Raw genomic sequence first — 23,694 nt, 5'->3', positions numbered from 1 at the left:
GCAAAATCAAAGCACAGAGGCATTCTGCTGAGTTGCAGACTATCCTACAAGGACCCTGTGGAGGATACAGGGAAAGGAGCATGGCTGCCCATCTAAGCCACAGTTTGCAGATGACTCCCAGTCACTGGGATGACATAGCATCACAGAATCATGGCATGGTTTGGATTGGAAGGGACCTTTATGAATCATCTAGTCCAACCCTCCTGCGATGAGCAGGGACACCTTCCACTAGACCAGGTTGCTCAAAGTCCCATCCAACCTGGCCTTGAACACTTCTAGAGAGGTAGAATCCACAACTTCTCTGGGCAACCTGGTCCAGTGCCTCACCACCCTCACTGTAAAAAAAATTGTCCTTATGTCCAATATCAACCTACCCTCTTTTAGTTTAAAAACATTGCCCCTTGTCCTGTCACTATAGGCACTGGTAAAAAGTCTCTCTCCATATTTCTTAAAAGCCCCCTTTATATATTGAAAGGCTACAGTAAGATGTCCTGGAGCCTTCTCTTCTCCAGGCTGAACAACCTCAACTCTCCTAGACTGTCTGCATAGCAGAGGTGTTCCATCCCTCTGATCATTTTTGTGGTCCTCCTCTGGACCTGCTCCAACAGGTCCATGTCTCTCCTGTGCTGAGGACCCCAGACCTGGAGGCAGTGCTGCAGGTGGGCTCTCACCAGAGCGGAGCAGAGGGGAAAATCCCCTCCCTTGACCTGCTGGCCACGTTTCTTTTGATGCTGCCCAGAGTACAGATTGGCTTTCTGGGCTGCAAATGCACGTTGCCGGCTCATGTCCAATTTTTCATCCATCAGTGCCCCCCAGTCCTTCTTGGCAGGGCTGCTCTCAATCCTTTCATCCCCCCAGTCTGTACGGACATCCCGTCCTGCCCTTGCACTAGGCTATTTAAACAAGAAGAGAAAGAAGTTGGGTGACATGAGATATTCCCCTGGGTGCTGGGTGACAAATTAGTGCAGATTCCACTGATGGACTCTGTCCTTAGGGAAGGGGGTGGACATTGGACCAGCTGGGAGATTACTCCCCAGAGGACCCCTTGGGGTGAAGGTGGTCTCTGCCCTCTTCACACTCTGGGACATCCGTGCTCCTTTGTTCATTCCTTTTGACCTCCCTTGGCTTGGTTCCCTCAGAGACCTCCCTGAGGAATAAAGAGGCCTGGTATCAATTAGCTGCATAAGACAGCTGGTTATAATCTTCTCTTTGATGTCCTGGCACAGAGAAATCCCTGGATGCTTCCTTTGAGAGAGAGGAAACGGTCCAATTTATGGATTGGCTCTGCAGACCGTCAGGGCTCCCTTGGTGCTCTAGCCTGGGAACCTCCATGGTCACAAAGCTGCCCTTGTTCCTCATCTCCTGTGGCACAGGTGTCCCAGCTGTGGCCAATATGAGGAGGTGTTGGCAATACCATCTATGCCCAGAGCCCCAGAGAGGGATTTCGAGGTAACCCTGGGAAGAATTTGGCTCCGTGGCTGAGCCTGACTTGGTGCCTGGCCCTTGATGCTGCTCCCACGGCCAAGTGCGCTGACAACTTGCAGGCCAAGAATGTCAAACTGGCCCCTCCTGCCTGGATTTTGGGATAGCTCAAGGGTGATTATTTTTAAGGGCTGGGTGACATCCTTTCTCACTGTCTGCCGCTGCTAACAGTCCACAACATTCCTTTGAATGAGGCCACTTGCTCCCCTAAAATGGCTTTTAGGATATACAGAGCAACAAAGGTGCATTTCAGTCTGGGACTTGTTCTGCAAAGGGAAACAAAAAAATGGGTACAACCAAGAAATTTCGTGGCTGTTCAGAGCAATAATAGGCGTCTGCTTTATTATCCAACCTTCTTAATAATTTTATACACAGAGATTCCCAAGAGTTTTCCAGGCTGTACCAGGATCTCTCTCCTGACACCACTCTCATGCAGCCTGCCAGAAAAAAAGACATCTGATGATATCAGGGCAAAAATATATTGGTTGCCTCTTTCATTCACTGAAAAGCATACAGATTGGAGGAGACAAACACAAATTTTCATGTAGGGCAAACTCGTCACATTATTTTGGCCAAAGCAGATGAGAGAGAAAGAGAGTATTTGAAAAAAAAATGAAAAGTTTCAATATTGAAACTCTTCTAAGCAAAACTTCTTTCGGGGTAGGGAGGAACAGGCATGCCAAAGTACTTTGTATTAAAATTTGCTTACATTTAAGGTTACAAACTGAATGAAACCAAACATAATCAAAACACAAAAGGAAATAGGGCACTATGGGTCAATTTGAAAAACAGAGTTTAATTTTCTTTTGTTGACCCAATAGTTCTCTCTCTTCCTTCACTAGATCTTAAACGTGCTGATAAAGGACCATTATTAACATTCTGGATCTCTCTTGGGCGATTCAACAACCTCATTGTCCAACTTCTCATGAAAACATACACATTTTAATGTTTGATATTCTTCTGTGCATCTCCTGTGGACCACTTGTGATAGTCCCACAACCTAATGGTGCCCAGCGGTCAACATTTTGCACAGTTAAGCTCACAAAACCAAGGCAATAAAGTCCTTAGAGTGAGGAATTACCATTTTCTTATGGGAGTTCCAGCTCCTACACGCATGCTCCTGGATGTTACTGCAGTACAAATCAATTTTATTAGTAAGAATAACAAATAATGAATTCTTCCCAAATGATCACATTCTTGCATTCTCTGTTGTTTTGTTGGTTTTTGTTGGGGTTTTTTTCTGTTTGCTAATGGCAATAAACAGCTCAGTTTGCTTTTCATTTGTAGGCCTTTTCTGCATGGTTTTGCAGGCATTCCCAAATTTAACGGAAACATCTGTCTAATGGGATGCTTTTTGCTCCTTACCAGTATGTGGGGTAATAGAGGAAAAGCTACTGCTTAACGCCGATGCCAGCCTTGGTGGTTTCTGCCAAAACCTGCAGGACTGAAACTCCAGTTTACCTGTCAAAACCTGCCATAGTGTTTCTGTTTTGTTTAGGGAATGCAACGGAGCAACATGCAATAATGATGATCTAGAAGAGGACAAAAGCAAGGGAAAACTTGCTAGTGCTGAAACTTTTCTGATTGACCAGTCTAGCACCAGCAGAGTTGGATAAAATAGGCATTCAGAGTGGGATGGAGACCAACAGCCACTAAATGAGGAAGATTTCAACCTTGTGAAGGAAGGAAACAAGCTCTGGGTACAAGGATCTGTGCAAGTATCAGGGTGACACCTGATAGGTGACAAGGTGACAGTATCAGGGTGACAACTGGATTCACAGTGGTGACTCCAATGCAGACACCTAAATTCAGTGTTTGACTTTGCAGAACCATTAAAAATGCTTATACCATTGCCCGGGTGCCTGCCAGACCCCTGAAGAGGATTTTTTCTAACACCAAGAGATAGAGGTGCCCATTGCAATGAGAAGAGAAAGAGGGAGAAAAGCAAAGCCCCCTGCTCGAGGGGCTGGGAGGTGCTTGCAAACAAAGGTTGGTCCCAGGGGACGTTTTGGGCAGCGGAGATGGGAGAGGATGGGACAGCATGGCTAAGCATAAACAAAGGGTTAGCCAAGGAAAGAGGTTCCTAAATTTTTCATCCAAGGCAGGCTTCTAACCTTGAGATCCTTTGCTGCTGTGACTGGTGCAAAGGTGTTGTCTTTCCCTTGGATGCTGGGTGCTGAGTGCTGGTGGAGGCATGGTGCATGATCACCTGTATTGAAAAGACCCTGATTTATTGTAGTCCAGGCTAATTTCCAATTCCTGTCCACCTGAGAACCCTACCGATGGAGTATTTGATGGGAAAATTGTGGGGAAACCACGTCCTAATACCACCTACATCTGGCCCAGTCCCTCTGTCTCTCTCTTCACAAGCACAGTGATTCCCCATGGACTGTGACACCTTTTTCAAACACGTGTACTAGAATTGCCTCCTTGATGATTGTAGTTTGGAATAAAACAAAGTCTCCTTGGTTCCCCGCGAGCTGCTTTATTCTTGAAATGCAGGTCACTCCTGGGCTGGAAAAGGGGAAGGGTGAGATGCAGGCATTTGGAAGTGACAAGAAATAAATAGGGAGAAAGAAAAATGGACATTCCCGGATCATTTTTCTGAGGTGCTTGACCCGGTTACCATGGTGACTATAAGCGAGAGTTCAAGAGGCAGGATGACTCATATCTGGCAGTGGAGCAGCATTTCTTAATCCACATTTCAGCACTGGTTGATGGGGACCTCACGGCTTCGAGCTGTGCCCCCTCCAGTGAGCGGGGGAGATGTTTCCAGCAGAGTTTGGAAGGAGAGTCCTTTGGAAAGTCCCTTATGGAGCAACACAGAAGCAAAAAAGATAGGCTTATGATGTAAACACTCTGGTACAATCCTGAGCATGCACTTGGACATGGTGGGTAGCATCCATTTATCTTTTTAGATACTCTTCCTTGGAGATCTTTGTGGCATGACTCAGAAGAGTCCAAAACTACTGTTGACTTAACAGCCCGAGCACCAAGCTGCATGGTGGCAGTCACAGGGGACATCCACTAACACTGTGCAGGTGGTTGCTTCTCCATCTCTTCTCCAGGTGGGAGGTATGATCTGCTACTACTGTTGCTAACAGGGACATCAGGATTACCACAAAGGATTGCTTGCCCAGGCGCCCATTTGTCTGGTGCACCTTCAAGAGTTTGAGTGTAAGGTACAAGTTTGGTCTCACAAAGCATCCAAACCATCAGTGATCTTCAAAAGGGGACTAAATCCAGATGGACCAGTGGAGGAATTAAGGCAAAAGGGAATTACTTAGGTGGGATGAATTCTCGCTTATTCAGTGCAGCAAAAAGGCTACAGGTGAAAAAGACCTCTGACCACCTCTTTGCCAGAAGCGTGAAAGCCAATGAAAGAATATAACTGCTTAAGGAAGAAGATGATATGGACACAAACCTGATGATCACAAATGAGGCACAAATGTTCCACTGCAAACAACCAAGTTTCTAAGAGTTGGATGCAATAAGATCTGGAATGACCTCCCCAAAGGCACAGGCAGCGGAGGGTCAGGGACTGGGACACACATGAAGCTCAGGTGATTTTGAATGGGATCATGCAACACGGTGATCTGCAGTGGCAGTCACTCCTTTCTCCAAATGGTGACAGCTGCCTGTGGTATTTGCACACCAGAGCCACAGAGGGGTACAGATAGGAGGAGAAACAGGGAGAGGAAGAAGAAGAGCTACAAAGGAAGAAGGCACCTGAGGAACTGCCGAGGCACTCAGTGGGATGGCAGATGTGATCACATTTCTGGCTATATTTCTCTCCAGTGGCTTTTCTGAACTCTGCTGTGAGTCACCCAGTTCCACTTTGAGTAGTAAATGCTGGGGTTTGGAGCAAATTATTTTTGTTCCATACATTAGGCTGCTAATTTAATCACCTGCAGTTTCTCTAAGTGCATGCTGATGGGTGTGCAGTAAGAGTACACAGAGAAAAGGAACAGACCTTTTCCAGCTGAATGTGTGGAATAAATCCTGACAGGCTGATGGCCACATTCAATGCAAACAATCTCCATTCAGCCCCCTACCCTAGGTGCCTTTCATTCAAACAGCCTCAGACACTGGGAAAGTTCTGTTTTGAATGTAAATACTTTTCCTTGCAGCAGGAAAACGAAGCCGCCCACATACTCATTCCCCTGACCTTTGGGGGAAGTTCATGGATGCATCCTGTAGGAGAGCAGGAGCCGTGCTGCCTGCTGGGGTCATCAAGGGATGCTAACGAAGCCCAGGAAGAGTTTGAGCATCATGTGTATCATGTTGTGCGTTTCTGAGTTGGTTCTCACGTCTCAGCATTAGCAGGTGGGCAAAGACCTAAAGCTGTGCTGGGACAAGCTTCATGCACACCACCACCCTCTCCAACAGCCTTACTATCACTACATGTCCTAAATGGAGAGGCCAAACGGACCACTGGCGGGTAACTCCATGTTTTCCATCTATTTGGCCAGCTGGGTACTACTTGCCCAGATAAACTTGGCAAGTGATGGAGCCTACAGGAGAAACAGACAGGTCAGACCAGTAAAGTCACTTATATGACTTTTCTTCTCTATCTCTGCCAGTCAGCAAAGATTAAGCCCTTCCTTCAAAGACTTTCCTATTTATTTCCTACTATTCCTGCACTGAAGCATTAGGTGTGCTTTTTAATGCTTGACAGCAACGTAAAGAAAGCCAGACTGACTCCTCATAGGCCATCTGAGAAAGCAGCAGTGACTCCTTTGTTTTTATTTTCAGGATACAGCTTCAGAATTAGCCTGTGGAAGGGTGCATCTGAGAAAGGTATAGACATACCAAGATACCAAGCTTCAGGGCACAAGCTACAATCCAGTTTACGGGATAGAGAAAGAAATGTATGTGTGGGCAGGTTACCAGAAGTATTTTCCATGAGGGTGTCTGGTTTTCTTTTTAATTTCTTGGGAAAGTAACTCAGGGTTCACAGGGATTCTCTAGGTCTTGTCTTGCAATGAAAAACCCCAGAGAGCTGCTTCATCTACCTTAGGGGATCTTGGACAACAATAAGCATATCTTAGGGAAGCAAACTGCAATGCAAATCTGGTTAGCAATCTAGCTCTCTAGACGTGGACAATAATGGGGCACCCAGCTCACATGCAGACACCTACCCATAGACAACTGTACATAGAAGTCTTCACCTGTGAGTCTGGTCCTACCCCTAATCTCTTTGTCTACCTGCAAACCAGAAATAATTACATGTCTTGTTTAACAGAGGCATGGGTGAGAGACAAAGTACTCGTCAGGAGGTAATCAGGGAAGGGGACCCAGGGATGGAGCGCGGTGGCCAAGGAGGTGATCAGATGCAATGGAAATTGATCCATTCTCCTTGGTTGCTTTCCTAGGATAGCAGAAGTTATCTGCCAATGCCTGCGCCACTATTTCCTATTCCTTTGCCTAAATGCCAGCAAAACTGCAGTCTGCCTGCATGCAGATACCACTGGGTGCTCTCCTGCCTCCCACATCCATCTGGATCCACTACTCTGAGTTCCTCTGGGCTAGAAATAGCATTATTCTTTGTACAGCACCTGACACAGAAGGGGCTGAAGCACATGACTAATGGGCTTGTGCATCATCAAGGATCTCAGCTAGATCAGCCTGCAGAGAGCCCTGAAGTGCTGTAACCGTGTGGTGTCACTGGAAGTGAAGCACAACATGATTAATGCCAAATAACTCCACTTTGGCAAGGCAGAAGAAAGGGAGACATGCAATATTTGGAAAACTCTGTGCTTTGCTCCTTCTCCCTCTGTCTTTGCGTGCTTGTCTCTGAGCGAGGAATACACGGAAAGCAAACCCTGTGACATGAAGTCGGTCTGTTTTGTTTCCCCAAATCCCCAGCCTGAGTGCAATATTGAGGGAGGCAGACAAGCTTGTGGCTGGCCGCCAGTTTGACTTCACAATGCATCCTCACAGCTTTCCGGATAATTCCTATGGAAGGGACCCTGGGAACAGAAATAGCCCATGGCTGAAAAACTTTTCTGGTGCAGTTTGACAAGTGTCTCCTAGAGTGTTTGACAAGTGTCTCCTAGAGAACTTGGCTTTAAAGGCAGAGGTTCAAGAGTTGGCAGCTGCTCTGAACCCAAGTCCTCTGCTGTCTGTGCTCAAAACAGTTTGTTGACCTGCTGATGGTGTCTCCACTGTTGTGTTGTGCATGTGTGTGCGCCTCACGCCCTTCCAAATTTCATTTCTGAAAACACATCTGGGGTGATAATACACGTGTCAGGTCCCCTGCCTGGGACTCTGGTGGGAGTGCTCTCATGTAGGGTAAGAAATAACACTATTGCCAGCTTCATCTGGTGACCTAGGGGCTCACAAGTGGCTCTGAGTCCCTGGATTTTGGGGCCAGTGCCCTCCACCATCCCTATCGTTACCTGTGAGCTGTTTCTCAGTGATTTGTTAGGCTGGTCTGAGCAAATTTGAACCTGGAAAGCAGCCAGGGATGAGATGTGGCATGAGCCCACTGTGCTTGTTACCTCCTTCTCTTGACCCATCCTGGGGTGGCAATCCCTGGCTCCAGACCATCCTCTTGCTGCAAGAAAATTTACTGTCCCTTTCCTGGTCATGTTGCCCTAACTGCCTCTTGGCTTATTGCCACAAAAAACCCGCCCCACCATGCCATGAAGATATCCCCTTTCCTCACTTTCTCTACTACACATCATCAGTTTTAGGCTTAGGATATGAACTTCCCTCTAAACAAGTTTCTTTTTTTTATCTTTTCCCCATCTAAACGCTTTCACAAAGGTCTTGTCCGTGGCAGAAGACCTGGACTGAGCTCCAGCACAGCCCTTCCAGCAAAGGCTGGGGCAGCGTTCTTTTGTAGTGGGGGCTGTCCCCTGCTCAGTGTTTGCATAATTGATCCTTGCATGGGAGATCTCTTGCAGGGCTTCCTGATGTATTTGTTTTTAACCCATCATGGACATCTTTTGGAGGATTTGCAGCCTGGCTCTTGTCTTGGACTTCTCAGCACTTGCAACCTTGGGCTGCAACAGTCTTGCAGGGGAACGCAGCCAGGATTTCTTTAATTCAGGAAATCAGATGAGATAACCCCTGTGATTTGTTCTAGCCTTTAACTCACTGGGGCAAATACAGATCCCATTAACTGTGATAAATAAACAAACTGCTGAACAGAAGAGGGACAGGTCTGATTCCAGATCCTGAACCCAAGTGACGTCAGCCACCTCATGTTCCTACTGCTCCAGGCACACTTCTTGGGCAGATTTGTGTTGGAGAGTGCTGGCTGGGGCCAGTTCAGTACTTGCTATCTCCTGCCGGTCTTCCTATACTGGGTGTCATCAATGTACCCACTGTGAGCATGGGAAAGGAGGCTTGGATTTGTCTGGGGCAGGGATTTCTCCCAGCAGGAATCCCTTGCAAAAGTTTGGGGTTTTTTTTTTTTCAGCTACTGGAGGGGTAAAAATAAAAGTTGCATTTCAGGGGCCTTAATGACTTAGTTGTGAATTGCCTTGGGTTGGAAACTTCCTGAGAGGAGGAAATGCCCTCTCTTTAGGGAGCTGGCAGTTGGTTTTCTGCCACCAGACCTGGTGGTTCTCTGGCTCAGCTCCAAATGCATTAGCTAAGGAGCCCTCTTAGAGAAAGACTATTCATTAGGAGTAGCTAAAAAGCCATATCCTGTTCAAGCCACTCCAGTAAATCCATCCTTGGGCTAATCGCACCCATAAATTATGGTGCAAGGAGAAGTACAGTCTTCTGTTTCCATGTGACAGTTTTATGCAGCACCAAAACAGAGAAAGCAGGGCAGAAGTAGCTGGTGGGCTAGCAATACTGGAGAGCTACCAAGTGACCACAGGTATGTAAGTGGTGCCTCAGTTTCCTTCGAAAAAATGATGGTGAATGGTGTTGAAACAGATGGGTTGTCTCCCTCCCTGATGACATTTGTGCGTGTTCCCTTTTCTTCCTATTTAGTCCTTTGAACTATGGAGCTGGCACCACTGGGATAAGTTTGTCCCCAGCACATGTTGCATGGGAAGATGTGAATGCTACTTCTGCCACTCAGGCAGGTTTTCTCACCAGCCTGGACAAGAGATAGTCAATGCAACAAATCATTACCCACCAGAGACTTCATTTTTCCATTGTGGTGGCTGGAATTTGCTTTGGAAGAAGAAGGACCATGAGGATATTTGGGGATGTGTGTTCAAGTACAGGTGCAAAGGGCTGAGAGATCTCTGGATGGAAAGTGCTTGTAAAGACAAAGCCTTCAGAAGGAAGAGCTCATCACTCAGTGTTCCTAACAACATTTTAAAGGAAATATTTACAGCAAATAATAATAGCAATTAACTACCAAATCCGAAAGCAGCTGAAAGCAGCCAGCTGCTGAACTTCAATACTGAAGCTATTATTCCTCATGAACTACCCTTGCTCCCAAATCTCCAAACCCTTTCAGCCACAACCAAATTAAGAGCAGGTGGGTAAACCAAAACAAGACCATAAAACACGTTTGGCCCTTGGAAACACTCTTGTGAGCCTAAGCATTAGGATAGAGAGGGGATGGTTCTGTTTTGGGACTCAGCAAACCCTCTGGAGACAAGAAGAGCTCCCAGTCCAGCCTTTCCAGCACCTCACTAGCCTCACTGCACCCCAAGCCTTCTGCTCTTCCTCCTCATCTCTTACCATGTCTTCCAGATCTCCAACTCCTTTTCTTGCCCCACCCCCATCACAGATCTTGCATGGAAACAAGCTACCATGGATAAGGGGCTCTACCATAGCTACAGGGGGTTGGCTGTCACCAACTCCATGGTCACATTCAAGAAGTTCCTTGTGAGGGAGAGATAAGTGCTCTCAAGTACTCCACAGACAAGACCTTGCCCACAGGGAGTTACCACCCAACAGGGACTACATGGTAACTTGATGGGACAGCGGGTTGGATGGGCCCCGTATGTGAGATCCTCCTGAAAGGTAGGGTACTTGGATTACCTAAATCTTTCTTTGACAGGTTGCCAACAACTGGTATGTTATTGTAGGCCCTTTTGCATTAAAAATGCCTCAAAATAGTACTCAAGTCTTAGAACCACTGGGATACCTTGTGAAATCTGGAGAAGACCCTGCGTCAATGTGGATGTGCAAGTCTCCTCCAGAGAGGACTAGCCCTGAGTTATGTGGATGTGAGTCACTCTGCACTTCTCTGCTGGGGAAAGTGCAGGGTTTGATTCCTGAAACAGATGCATTTATCTAGTGGGCATAGCCACAGCGATAATCCCAACGTAGCACCTGCTGTGAAGAACGAAAAAACAACACTCCGAAGTTTACAGCAGCCATCCTCCTCTAGAGCCTGGCCCATCAGCAAAAGTCACTGATGCCTGTACCACCATTTAACAGTCAATGCACAGGAGAATAAAACACTGGCTATCCTCAGAAGAGCTCTTTTGGGTTGATGCATGCAACAGATCTGCCTTGATGACAACCCAAGAGAAAGCGAATGACAATCTCAGGGTTATTAGACTACACTTAGCCTTGCCTCATTATCACATGACGAGGAAAGGGGGTAATTCATTCACAACATAGGGCAGAAAGCCACATTCACAACATGTAGTTAGTACGAGGCTTTCCTGGGAAAAGGTCTGCTCAGAGAACAAGCTGATTCACGACCTACAGAGAATCAACTCAGCACAAGAAGGGTCAAGTTATCCTGTAAACAATGATGGACAACCTCCCCTGCTTTATGCCCTCAAAGCTAGGTACCTTAAGAGGACTTCAACATTTTGCGTGTAAAAAGAATAAGGAGATGGAACAACTTGGGTTGGTCAAAAAAGTCTCAATACCTATTAGTTGGGAAACTGGATTTTTCACTACATAATTTTCATGCCAGAAGTTCTTTACAGCCTCGTTCTGCCCAAACACCAAACAAACAAACCCTGAAGTATTTTCTATTGTCAATGACAATATCATTCTTCTGACAGTTGCAGTTCAGTTGCTTTCCTGTTAGTACTTGTCCAGAGGATGGTACAACATAGGATGCAACATAGGCTAGCATTTGTATCTTGGCTAAGTGGGAGACAGCGGGGTATACCAGGAAACGTATATCAATTCACAGGATCACCATGTAAAGGGCAATAAGGGTAAGAGACAGGGGAAATATATCTATCCAATGGTGCCATACACCACATAGAAATAACCAGGTGTAGAACTGTATTTTCCTGAATTGAATTTATGTGGAAAGAGAAATTTCAAAGAAAAAAAAAACTTTTTTTTCAGGCAGCTCCTGTCCTCATCAGCCACTTTAGGAGTTTATATTAAAAAGTAGCTGTTGCTGCAGGCACCACTCAAAATCCCACCAGTGTCCATGGAAAGGTGATTGCTGAAAATATGGTGCGTAAACCACAGCATTTGCAACTGCTGATTCTGGGCTTCAGCTGTTGTACAGATGTATTTTCTCATACAGAGAACAAATATTTTAAGAGTTTTTCACTTTTTTTGCTCTGCAGTTGGGTTATGTGTTCAAAATCGTCTTGTTTAAATCTACCACTATGGTGAACACTGGTTTCTACTGAGCACACAAAACAATAGCTTGCAGACAAGTTATAATGTATCCTATACAATAGAACTGCTAAATGAACACTAAGGAAGTTGCAAAGTTAAGGACTGAAAAGATCGACAAGGTCAAAGTGAAAATCACATTTGCAAAACTTTGGTTTCCTACTTAAAGAGTTTAATTTCAGGATCATGCTCTACTGTCTCTGCAGTGTCCCTGCCATAGCAGTTGCAAGGGAAGGTGGGTGCTCAGTTAAGTGATAGCTCGACTGAGCTATTCAGTATCTCCTCACTGGTCAGTATGTGGCTCCACACTTTACAAACTCACCCTGCTCAGCTCCGCTCTGATGACAGAACTATTTGTTTCCTCATGGATGTCTGAAGGTACTTAGTTACAGGCAAACATTTTGCAAACCAATATAGTTTTCTTTTCACGGCTCTCCAAGGAGAAAAAGGTGCTTTAGAGCCATCTTACTGTTCCATCTACAAAGCAATGCCAAAATATGTCTGTATTTTGAGTGTGCATTCCCGAGCCCTTGGTGCTATGGAGCACTTGTCATCCTTAAAGCCTAACTCGTGTCAGCTCTGGCTCCAGCTGGAAATGTGTCTGACTTTGGCAAAACTAGTCTCGTGTTTGGCTTCACAGTGAGGTTAATCACAGCTAATTTAGATGTCTACTGTGCACCTTGGAGCTGGTCGTCTTCGGCCTCCCTCAGAGGCACTGAGGGGACACCGGTGCTTTTAGGGTGCGACTCATCTGACTGGTTTAGACAGCAATATTAGGATGAGATGAACTGCAGCCTCAAAACACCTATTTTTCATTGTTGGTTATGTAGAAAGCTGAAGAGCAACTGGCTGAAGACTGTATACTGTTGGCCTCCGATGCCAGGGACTGTCTTGACGTTGGAGAAGATGGGAGCAGCGTGGAAATGAGCAGTGCAGGGGACAGCAGAGGAGCAGAGATGTCCATCAGACACCATCAGGTCATTGCTCTTAACAGCTCTTCCTCAAAAGCTCCAGTCTCGCTAAACTGCCCATCCCTGACAACACCTCAGAAAAGTGCTTTCTTCACAGAAGTTGGCCATATTGGGCCAGCTTTGTCTAATTCCTGCCCTGTCCTGACGTAAAGCACCCCCCAAACCCAATGGAGAAAAATGTCAAGTTTTTGCTCTGACACGTGGTACTGCCAGAGGTTTTTAGACTCAAGGCTGTTCCCATAACACTTCTTATAGGAACCTAGTGCTGTGGTTTTTCCTGTCATCTCTTTCAGACACGGCTATCTCATTTTGTCTCACAGTTTGCAGCACAAATTCAGCCTGTTACAAAGACACAGAACGGAAAACTTTACCTAATAGATAATGTTTGGCACCAGAAACTGGGACTTATTTCCAGAAGGGTCCCATAATGTTAATAGGTATTATCAGCTCTACCTAGAATACAGCACAGTAATCACATCAAGTAAAAGTTCTGATTGATCAATTGGAAGATAATTCAGGTTGCTTTCCCAAGGAAATATACTCATTTTCTGAAAACCTTGAGCAAAAGTGCTGTATGTACTCACTAAAGTGAGCACACGTATAATTAAAATGCCACAGGTAGCATGAAGCCTTTACACTGTTACTTGCTCACGTGACACAGTTGCTGGTACCAAATTCATGTTGTTTGTTGTAGCAAAAGCAATCAAAACCAAGCTGGTAGCAAGAAATTAAACCACCACCTTGCATGGTCATACCAAAGAGCATCCCCACCCTTCTACTCCATCTTTGTTACATCTCATTAACCCGATTATTAGAATTAATAAGCAAATATTTATCCAAATAGAAAATAATGAAGATAGATCAGGCCAATTAAAAGGTCCTTCCCAGAGTATCCAGGACAAAGTTTTGTGTGTGCAAATACAATAAAACTGTCAGACTTAAGTTAATATAGATGCATTTAACGTTATATGGTATATTTTGGTATTGGTTCCAAAACTCCTGTTGAAAGATTTTATAACATTTTGCCCACTGAATCACAGTAGTTTTAAATTTTTCAGGTCCTATTTTTTTCCTGTTTGTGGTACATCCATTATAGCAACTGCCTCCAGATGCGTCAAGACGCTGTGATATAAAAACAGACATTTGGCTTTAAATAGTTTTATTTGGTGGTGCAGTGGGTGGACTGGAAGCAGAGTAATCCCGGACATAGGTCATGGGAGATCTGGGTCCTATTCCCAGTCACTTCAGTGAACCACTGCATTACTTTGGCCAGACAGAGGCAAAGCATATGTTCAATCTTGGGTGCCCAAATCATTATTTGAGGTCTGGAGTGCTGCATCTCTTGCAACAGCAAAAGCTGTACTAAACCCCTCTGTCTGCCTCTGGCCTTCTGCACAGGGTAATGAGTAGGAGGGGAACCACAGGCACTCATTTGGGCTCCAAATAATAATTTTTTGCTGCCTATTTCCAAACACACATGGGCTATTCCCCTATGGTTCTGCACTCTGCCGCCTTCTGCATTAGGACACAAGGAGTAAATCAACACCATCAAATGCTTTAGCTATATAATTTACTCACAGGCTCGTTATCCATGTGCCTACTTGTAATTCTCTCCTGTGCCCTTCTGCAGGAGGTCAACATGTTCTCCCTGGAGAGAAACCCTGCTCACAGGTTGCTTTTCCACAGTATTATCTCTAGACAGACGCAATCAATGCAGATGACTCCCACCCAGGTTCCCTGTGCCTGGACTATTCCTCCAGTGCCGTTCCAGCGGGCTGTATGCCCCCATGTATCCCTGTGCCATGCCCACCACATGCATCCCGGCTATCATGCCCTAGGAATGACATTCTGGCAAGCTGCAGCACAGCCCTAATGTTATTGCAGACACTATCAACTGGAGAAAGAGAAGCAGAATTCACATTTCTTAAGCAACAGTATAATTTGCCTGGGAAAGCAATGGATTTGCCCTTACTGCAATGCTTTAAGTATAGTCTCGAAAAACAGGTCAGGAACGGTTTTGGGCCAAGTGATCTTTCCCTGAGAAAGGGAGATGGGCTGGAAGACCCATCCATCCCCTATGATTTAATGAATTTATGCTAATTTGGCATGAGCCCATTTGATGGAAACATCCTGTGGTGCAAAGCAGACAAGAAGAATCTTGCCTCTTGCCTGGACGTTGTCCAATAAATCAAACTGGAGCCTGGTACCTAGCAGCTTTTGAGACCCTGTGTCTGCTGGCATTTTTAATGAATGTATGGTTCCTGTGGACTAGGATCAATGGGGGATGTGTGGCCAATGGAATAGTTCATTGCAATTGCTCTTGTTCCAGTTTGATTTGATGGTCTGGGCCATAGCTAGTTATTCCAAATCTTTTGCCCATTCCTTTTTCCATGCCAAATCTGCCACTTCCACCATAACTCAGAAAATTTCAGGAGATACAGGAGACTGCCTTGACAATCAAAGTAATTGAATGGTCTATCTTTCATCCTCCTCTTTTTAAATCACACTTTCGATCGGGTCCTCCTGTGCACAATAAAACTAAAGAAGTTGGGTTTTCTGTGGAATTGTGTCTTGTGGTGGATTTTTAGTATTTTCTGATGTCTAACCAGGGGCTGAGCTCACTCTGCAACCTTCCTTCTGTGAGGGACAGTATAAAAGTTCCCACTCCTTTACCCATCTGCCCATTTTTATAGGACCTTGGTATATTGAGGACTTTTAGCACTTTCTCAAAAGTGATTGAGATTGATGAAAAAGTTCATCAGGTGGTAGGGAAAGGCTTACATGCACACTGGCACAGAGTGATGACATAAGCCTTTTTTTTTTCTTAGGAAACCATACTAAATCCTCCTCTACCAGAACAGAATTAGGTTCTCCACTTCTACCAGAACAGACTTGGTCACATCTAAAATGTGCTTCTACCTACATTGTCTTCTCCATCATTTATTTTACAAGCAACAGTTACCGAAGCTTGAGCACTGCAATGCCTCTGTGAGCCCGTCTTCTGCAAAATGTTTTATGAAAGGACTTCTGTCCTATCGAAAACAGAATCTACAAAAATATTTTTGTTTTGGCTTGAAGGAGACCTTTCTGAGCCTGGTTTGCGTAGCAGCTGCCTTTCCTTCAGGAGGCAGGTAAAAAAGCCAGCACACTGTTTTTCTGAATCATAGCTGGAAATGAGCACCAGCTTCCACTGCAAACACAGGCAAGTCACCACCCCAAGGCAAACATAAGATCATGAATATGGAGGGGTTTGCTCATCCTGAGGGATCTCATAAGTCATTCCTTGTCTGGGTAACCTCCTGCTTGTGGAGGGACAGAGTGAAGGGAGCCTTGCGTTGTGGCCTTCATCCTTGTGTGGCACTCGCTATGGGTGCTGCTGTGCCTTTCTCACACTGGTCTTGATTTCTAACCAAATCCAGAGAATAACAAACATGGGTGCCCACCACCCAGACTAGACTATGCTTTTTAAAAACCAAGGGCCGCTGAGGTGTGTAAATTGCCATCCTGGGTACTGGCTAGTGCATCCCAAGGGATGGTTGTTTCCTCTTAGATGCTTCTGGGGCAGTGATGGAGAAGGTCTTTGCCTCCACTCCTGAGATGGCCCCATTTGGGGTCCCACATTGTCTTTGCATGCTCCCCAGACATAGAAGAGTGGCTGGGGAGCAGGGCTCCATCCCTCCTCCTATCCTTCCTTCCTTCCTTCCTCTTGGATCAGGTTTGAGAAAGCAGGTGACTATCTATCTACAGGTGTTGTATAGCAGGTTCTGCTTCCTTGACCCATTGTGTGGATGCCCTACTGCAAGGACAAATCCACCACCTAACTTTTAGCAGGGTTTTCCATTAGCAGAAGAGCCAGTGAAGCCTCTATGGTTGTGTGACTTAAGAGAGAGCTTCTCTCTCTGTTCTCTTTCTCTAATAAAGGCTTGAGCTGACACAGGATTGAGCTTTCTCTCACGTGGGCATCTTGCCTCCACTAGACTTAAAAAAAATCCAGGCTAAGATACATCCCACCTCTCTGCAAATACCTGCAGCGCAGACACCATCAGCTGCCCCTGGCTGCTTTTGTAGTGAAGGGGGAGAAAGAGGCAGGTTGACACCACAATTCATCTCACCCTAAGGAGGATGTCCAAAATATGTCAGGTGAGTCACACCTTCAGGCACTCCCTGGTAAAGGTGGAGCTTTGGGTGAATATGACTGATCGACCTGGTATTGGTGTTGCTCAGAGAGGGAGTTGGACCTTCAGCGGTCCCTTCCAACTAGCATCTCCGTGACGCTATGACTAGCTGAGATGAAGGCACAGATGTCTGAAACAACCAAAGGGAGATGAATCCCATCCTACAAAACACCCTTAAACTCCTGGCCCACATCTCTAAGAAACCCCCAGTTATGTTCTCTCAACAGGTCTTTGCTAAGGGAAGAGGCACCCTGGCAAAAACCATGCAACCACCACCCAGGATCCCCAGGCAAAGCAGCTTGGTAGAACTCTACTGCACACCCGGCAAAAGATACAACCCACACAAGATTTATGTGGGTAATTAGGATTTCATCTCTTGTTGAACAACCAGCTGCTTAAAGAGTCTCATTAGCTGCAGAAACTGTTAATTGTGTTAGAACTCCTGGTGGTGGCATCCTGTGCTTGGGGATGTGTATCACAAACCCAAGAGTGAGCTAAATTACTCAGCTGATAAATAGACTGTGGAGGTATTGGGGAGCTTGAGCTGATTTAAAGAAGAATCTTTGTAGATTATTCAAGCACGGAGAAATGGCTGACAACATTTGGCACATACATAGGTCCTGTTATTTAAAATTATTGGTTATTTCAGCTTCTCAACACTGATGTGATAAACATTACTCCCGTGCAGCTAACATGCAAACTGTTCTGCACGGAGTTGCAAAGATGTGTGCAGACTCACACAGACACTGGTGACAGAGCCAGTACTGAAGTTTCTGAGTGCTAAGTCAATGCTAAGTAGAGCTGGGAGTCTCTTTTCAGTTGACAGATTAACTTATCCCTAAGAAGTATGATCAGACAACAGTCAGTCAACAGTGTAAGTCAATGACAACTTCTTGCAAATTCATGTCAAATAGAAAAAAAAAAAAGCCAAAGCATTTCAATATTTTGAGGAGAAAATAGATCTTACTTATTCATTTCATTTTAATGTGACAGTTCATTTTGAAATGTATCTGAGTATTCATTTTTAATAAACTTCCATTCACTCTTAAATAGAAACAATACGTTTCACTTCAATTGAAAGTGAACTTTGTTTCTCACGAGTGTTTCATTTTCATTGAAAATGTGTTTCAATATTATTTCCACTTGGCCCCAAATTATTTTGCGTAAGTCTGTCTAACAAGCAAATAAAAAAAGCCATTCTAATTAACCATTTACAATCTCCTTTTCAAGGAGAATTGGCCCCAGCATGTTTCAGTTTGTGGGTTTACAGGGAACTTTGCTGATTTCTCTGAGTTACAGACCTGTCTCCTGATCTGTAAAATCAGACCTTGTAGAAGTTTCTGTTCTCCTTCTAGATAGCATTGAATGATTCTCAGATTTGAATAGGAAATTGCAATTAATAAAAGTGGGGTGAAATAAACGGCAGCATATTTTGTAGTCATAAAATAAATGAACTTTTGCTGTGTTTATATTATACGTATAATACAGCAGGAAGTAAAGATCAAAGCCATGTTTATAAAGAACTTGGCAAGTTGTGCGCTTGGAGGAAGCAAACGGGTTCATGGGAGGTACGTAAAGAATGAAGTTTGTATTTTTTAGCTGGTGTAAATCAGCAAATCTCCTCTGACTTCAGTGCAGGGGTAGTGATTTATATCAGTGGGGAAGCTGGTTCAAGGGTTTCAAGGGAGAACAGGTATGGTAAACCAAAATAAAATATTTTTTTCTACTTTAAAGTCTTGCCTGATGTTTGTTCCCTATTTTCAAGTACTGGGAATAACTCAGAGGAACAGGATCCCAGCTCCCAGCTTCATTAGCTGTAAGGCATAAAGGTGCAAATGAGGTTCGGAGCTGGTTCCTGCCCTGCTGATCGGCCAAGGAGGCAAGTATCAGACTGGGGCTGCCCAGAGAGCTCAGCCTTCGGGTGCTGGCACCTCCCTGAGCCCCACAATTCCCAAACTATTTATTTGCAGGCTACAAAAATCTCCCAATGCTCCTGATCAATGAAAGGGAAACTGAGGCACGGTCAGATGGGATAATTCGTCTCGGGTCTGGTAGTGAGAGAAGTTCACTGCAGCCTTGCTGCTCCCTGCCTGAGTTACACCGTGAGCTCCCGTGCTCACATAAGGTGAAAACTCTTCACAGCAACAATTTCAGCCCTATGGAGGGCTGAGTTAGTCTCCCCAAATACCACCCTCACCCAGAGAGAGAAACTGAAGCAAAGAGGTACAAGACAGCAGCATGGTGAGACCAGACACCCACAACCCTCATCCACCACCCTAGGGACACCCCCAGCTCCCAAGGCACCATCGGTCCTGGTGAATTATCCCACTGGAGGGCAGGTGGGGATTGCGTGGCCTCAATTAGGTGTCTAACGGCCTTGGGCTCCAGCTGTCCCCGGGGGGACAGCCACAACGCCGGAGGAAGATCAAAACCTCAGCAGGTCAAAATCAGTCCTGAGGTCATGATGCTGTTTCCATTCATTGACTTGAGAGGCAGCCTCAAGCAAGAGGATTTGAAAAATCCTGAGAAAAAGTGCAGAACTAGCTATAACGTTTCCCTGGCTGCAGGGTTAGTTGGACACAAGTCCCCGGTCGGCCATGGGACATGTGGATCCCACCCAGCAGATGGAGTGACAGACCTCGGCTTTGCCGAGCTCTGCGCAAAGGCTACTGCCAATATTCAGAAGTTATTTTAATCTTTTTTTTTTTTTTTTTTTTTTCCCCCTTAGGTTTAGCTACACCACTCCAGAGGGTTAATCAGGTCCCGTGAGTTGGGTGCCTGTCGTTAGATGAGATGGTGATGAACAGCACTGGTTTTCCTGCGCTTCATGGGCCACGGGCAGCACTGGTGCTGGAAGGGGATGTTGTTTTGGACATTCCCCGGCGGGCTCTGTGCCCGCTCAGCCTCCTCTGCAGGCAGGGGGCTGCGTCCTTTTCAGCCGGGGAAAAAACTTGCCAAAACTTTAGAGGACAAGCCGTCAGACAAGCCCAAATGAGCACCCAGTGACACGGGCACCATGACAGGGTCAGGAGCTGAGGGCAGGACTCCTGGAGGTGGTGGATCAGTCCTGGGAAATCACCCAGGACCATCACCCTTGTAGATAAGACCTGGTCCCGCTCCAGGTCCCTGCACAACATTGGCACCCTGGGAAGTCAGTAAGACTTACGCTTCAGACTCTGACAAGCTCCTTGGGGGGATCAAACCTCACTCCTCTCCAACATCTCCACCAGTTCACAGCAGAGGTGGGAGCCCTGGGCCCACGGAGGCAGATCCAGGTGCCCTCCCCCAAATTGGGAGAAAGGGAGGCTGGGAGCAGGGACGGCAAAGCTGTTCGGAGACCACTGTGCCGTAATTATAGCCTGTTTGAAGCAGAGCTGCTTCCTCCTTAGCCTGAACTTCATTAATTAAACTGCTGAATGCAGAATGAATTAATTAAACCAATTAGTATGCTGCTATTTTATTCATTTGCTATTTACTCTGATTGATTATGTGACTCTGATTAATAAATAGTGAATAAGCGTTAATTAATTGAATTAATCCATTGCTGGTTTATTCACCTATCAGTTACCTATCCCTCACCTCCATGCACGAGTTGTGTCCTGAAAGTTTGTCCCAAGGAACAGGTTCCCGGGGGCTCAGCCATGGGCAGCGGGGCCGGGTTGGGGACCGGGGTCACTTACCAAAAGGCAGGACGAAGAAGAAGGGGAACCAGCAGAGGATGAAAACACCCACGACGATGGCGAGAGTCTTGGCTGCTTTTTTCTCACGGGAGAACTTGAGGAGCCGCACCGAGAGAGAGCTCCTGAAGTTGTGCCCCTTGCTCCGGGTGCTGGAGAGAGGCTCCTCCAGCACGCTGCGGCAGTGGATGCGCAGTACCACTTCCATGGATTTATTCCTTTCCTTCTTCACCCCTGCCTCCAGGCTCCGGGTGGTCCTCCTGGCCACCACGTAGATCCTGAAGTACATCACCAGGATGACCATGAGGGGCAGGTAGAAGGAGAAGAGGGAGGAGAACAGGGCATAGCCCGGTTCCTCTGTGATGCTACAGATGCTCTCATCCGGCGGTGGCGGCTCCTTCCATCCCAGCAGCGGCCCGATGGAGATGACCATGGACGAGAGCCAGACCACCACGAGGATGACCCCCGCCTTCCTCTCGGTCATGATCGTGGGGTACTTGAGGGAGTACTTGACGCCGATGTACCTGTCCACGGAGATGATACACAAGCTCATGATGGAAGCGGAGCAGCACAGCACGTCCACCGCTGCCCAGATGTTGCAGAAGATGCGCCCAAACACCCAGAAGCCCAGCACCTCCAAGGTGGCCGAGAAGGGCAGCACGGTGGTGCTGAGGAGAAGGTCGGCGATGGCCAGGTTGACGATGAAGTAGTTGGTGACCGTCTGCAGGTGCCGGTTGCAAGCCACCGAGAGGATGACGAGGATGTTCCCCACGATGGCCGAGAGGATGAAGACGGCCAGGAAGACCCCGACGCCCACAGCCTGCACGTCCAAGGCGAAAGTCAGCGTGGTGCCGTTCCCCTCGGGGGTCTCCTCACCTTGCAGCCCCCAGGACCGGTTGGCACCGCTTTGGCTGCCCTGTCCCGTCCGGTTCCCACTCAAGCTGCCATTACTCAGCTCGGGGAAAGTCATTGTAAAAAAAGTCCGGGCTCCATGGAGGGCGAGGAGAAAGCGATGCCGAGGCGCAGCCCCCCCGGCATGATCCCCGCAGCCCCCTCAGCACCTCGCTTCCCCCCCCCCCCCCCCAACCGACCACCACCACAGCGGGCCAAGACTCGTTCCCCCCCCCCCCCCCTCCCGGGATGGAAGGCGGGAAGGATCCGCTTCTCCTCACACCCCCCCCCCCCTCCGTCCCCCACCCCCCCAACCCCTCACACCACCACAACCCCCTTCGCGCCACCCGACCGTGCTGCCCCCCTCCCCACCACCGGCTCTCTCCTCCCCTCAGCCCCACCGCCTGCCCTCCCGGGGGGGGCAGCGAGGTCTGTACCCCCCAGCTTCCCTCTCATACTCCGGCTGGGTGGGTGTATGTGTGAGGAAAGTGGGGGTGGGGGGGGGGGGGGGGGGGGCTGCGTTGTGTAGCGGCCGGCAGCTCTCGGTGGCTCCGCTCGTCTTCCCGCTCGGACGGGAGAAGCGAGGGGAGGGATGGGAGGAGAGGGGGGGGGGGGCCGGGACTGAGGGGGGGGCCCCGCGCGTCAGGTGCCGCCAGAGGAGGAGGAGGAGGAGGAGGAGGAGGAAGAGGAGGAGGAGGCGGCAGCAGCGCTTGAGAGGGGAGGCAAGAAGATTGGGGGGGGGGCGGGCAGCCTACTCGGGAGGAGGGGGGCACAACTTGAGGGGGGGGGGGGCAGGGACGCGCTTGGGGGGGGCAAGCAGCCGCTTGGGGAGGGGGAAGGTGGCACCCCCACGGAGGGACAGGCGCCCACTGGGGGTGTGTGTGTGTGTGGGGGGGGGGGGTGTGCACACAGTAGGGGGGTGCCGATACCGCGGGGTGGGGGGGGGGGGGTACGGGGGGGTGCGGCAGTGCCGCCGCCGCCGCCAGGGGGCAGCAGAGGGCAGGGTTTGCCCGCCGGCGCGGGCGGGTCCGCGGGGTCCGCCCCCCCCCCCCCCCCCCAAAAAAAAAACCCAGCCCTGGGGGTCCGGGCGCTGCGCTGCTATGGGGGTGCGCTTTAGGGCTGGAGACCCCCCAGTGACGCGGTTGCCGGGACCAGGAGGGTGCTCTGCAAGGCTGGGAGGGTCCCCCCCAGCACCAGCGTCCCCCCAAGACGATGTCCTGCAAGGCTGGCAGGTCCTCCACAGCACCAGCGTCCCACCAGGAGGATGACCTGCAAGGCTGGCAGGTCCCCCCCCCCAGCACCAGCATCCTCTCAAGAAGATCTTCTGCAAGGCTGGGAGGTCGTTCCCACCAGCACTAGCATCCCCCCAAGAAGATGACCTGCAAGGCTGGGAGGTCCCCCCCCCAGCACCAGCATCCCTCCAGGAGGATGCTCTGCAAGGCTGGGAGGTCATTCCCACCAGCCCCAGCATCCCCCCAAGAAGATGTCCTGCAATTCTGGCAGGTCCCCCCCAGCCCCAGCATCCCCCCAAGAAGATGACCTGCAAGGCTGGGAGGTCATTCCCACCAGCCCCAGCATCCCCCCAAGAAGATGACCTGCAAGGCAGGCAGGTCCGCCCCCAGCACCAGCATCCCTCCAGGAGGATGCCTTGCAAGGCTGGAAGGTCCTCCCACCAGCTCCAGCATCCCTCCAGAAGGATGACCTGCAAGGCTGGCAGGTCCCCCCCAAACCCCAGCATCCCCCCAAGAAGATGTCCTGCAATTCTGGCAGGTCGCCCCCCAGCCCCAGCATCCCCCCCAGGGGGATGCCCTTCAAGGCTGGCCGGTGTCCCTTTTTGCCCTGCATCCAGGGCTTCCAGCAAACGTCCTTCCCACGCTGACCCCGGTTCTCCCGTCCTGCCTCTCCAGCCCAGGTGTCATTGCTCAGGCCGTGAGCATGGGCTGCCCCTCGCTAGTTTTTTTTTTTTCCAAAAGCAGA

At 48.2% G+C, this 23,694-nt stretch overlaps 1 protein-coding gene across 2 annotated transcripts in view; it reads right to left on the bottom strand.

Annotated features, from left to right (window-relative positions):
- ADRA1D (adrenoceptor alpha 1D) overlaps positions 1-21,856 on the bottom strand; it is a 49,801-nt gene extending 27,945 nt beyond the window's left edge. For both annotated transcript variants that reach the window (XR_007504549.1, XM_049791597.1), the window contains exon 1: positions 20,830-21,856. Coding sequence is in view for 1 of the 2 variants with exons in the window: in XM_049791597.1 (XP_049647554.1) it covers positions 20,830-21,796 (967 nt within the window). In the remaining variant the exon portion in view is untranslated. The remainder of the gene's footprint in view (positions 1-20,829) is intronic.
- Positions 21,857-23,694: the final 1,838 nt, after the last annotated feature.

The sequence above is a fragment of the Accipiter gentilis genome, chromosome 3 (genome assembly GCF_929443795.1).
Source record: "Accipiter gentilis chromosome 3, bAccGen1.1, whole genome shotgun sequence".
NCBI lineage: Eukaryota > Metazoa > Chordata > Aves > Accipitriformes > Accipitridae > Astur > Astur gentilis.
Note: the sequence above shows the minus strand (reverse complement) of the source record. Positions and strands in the feature narration are given on the sequence as shown.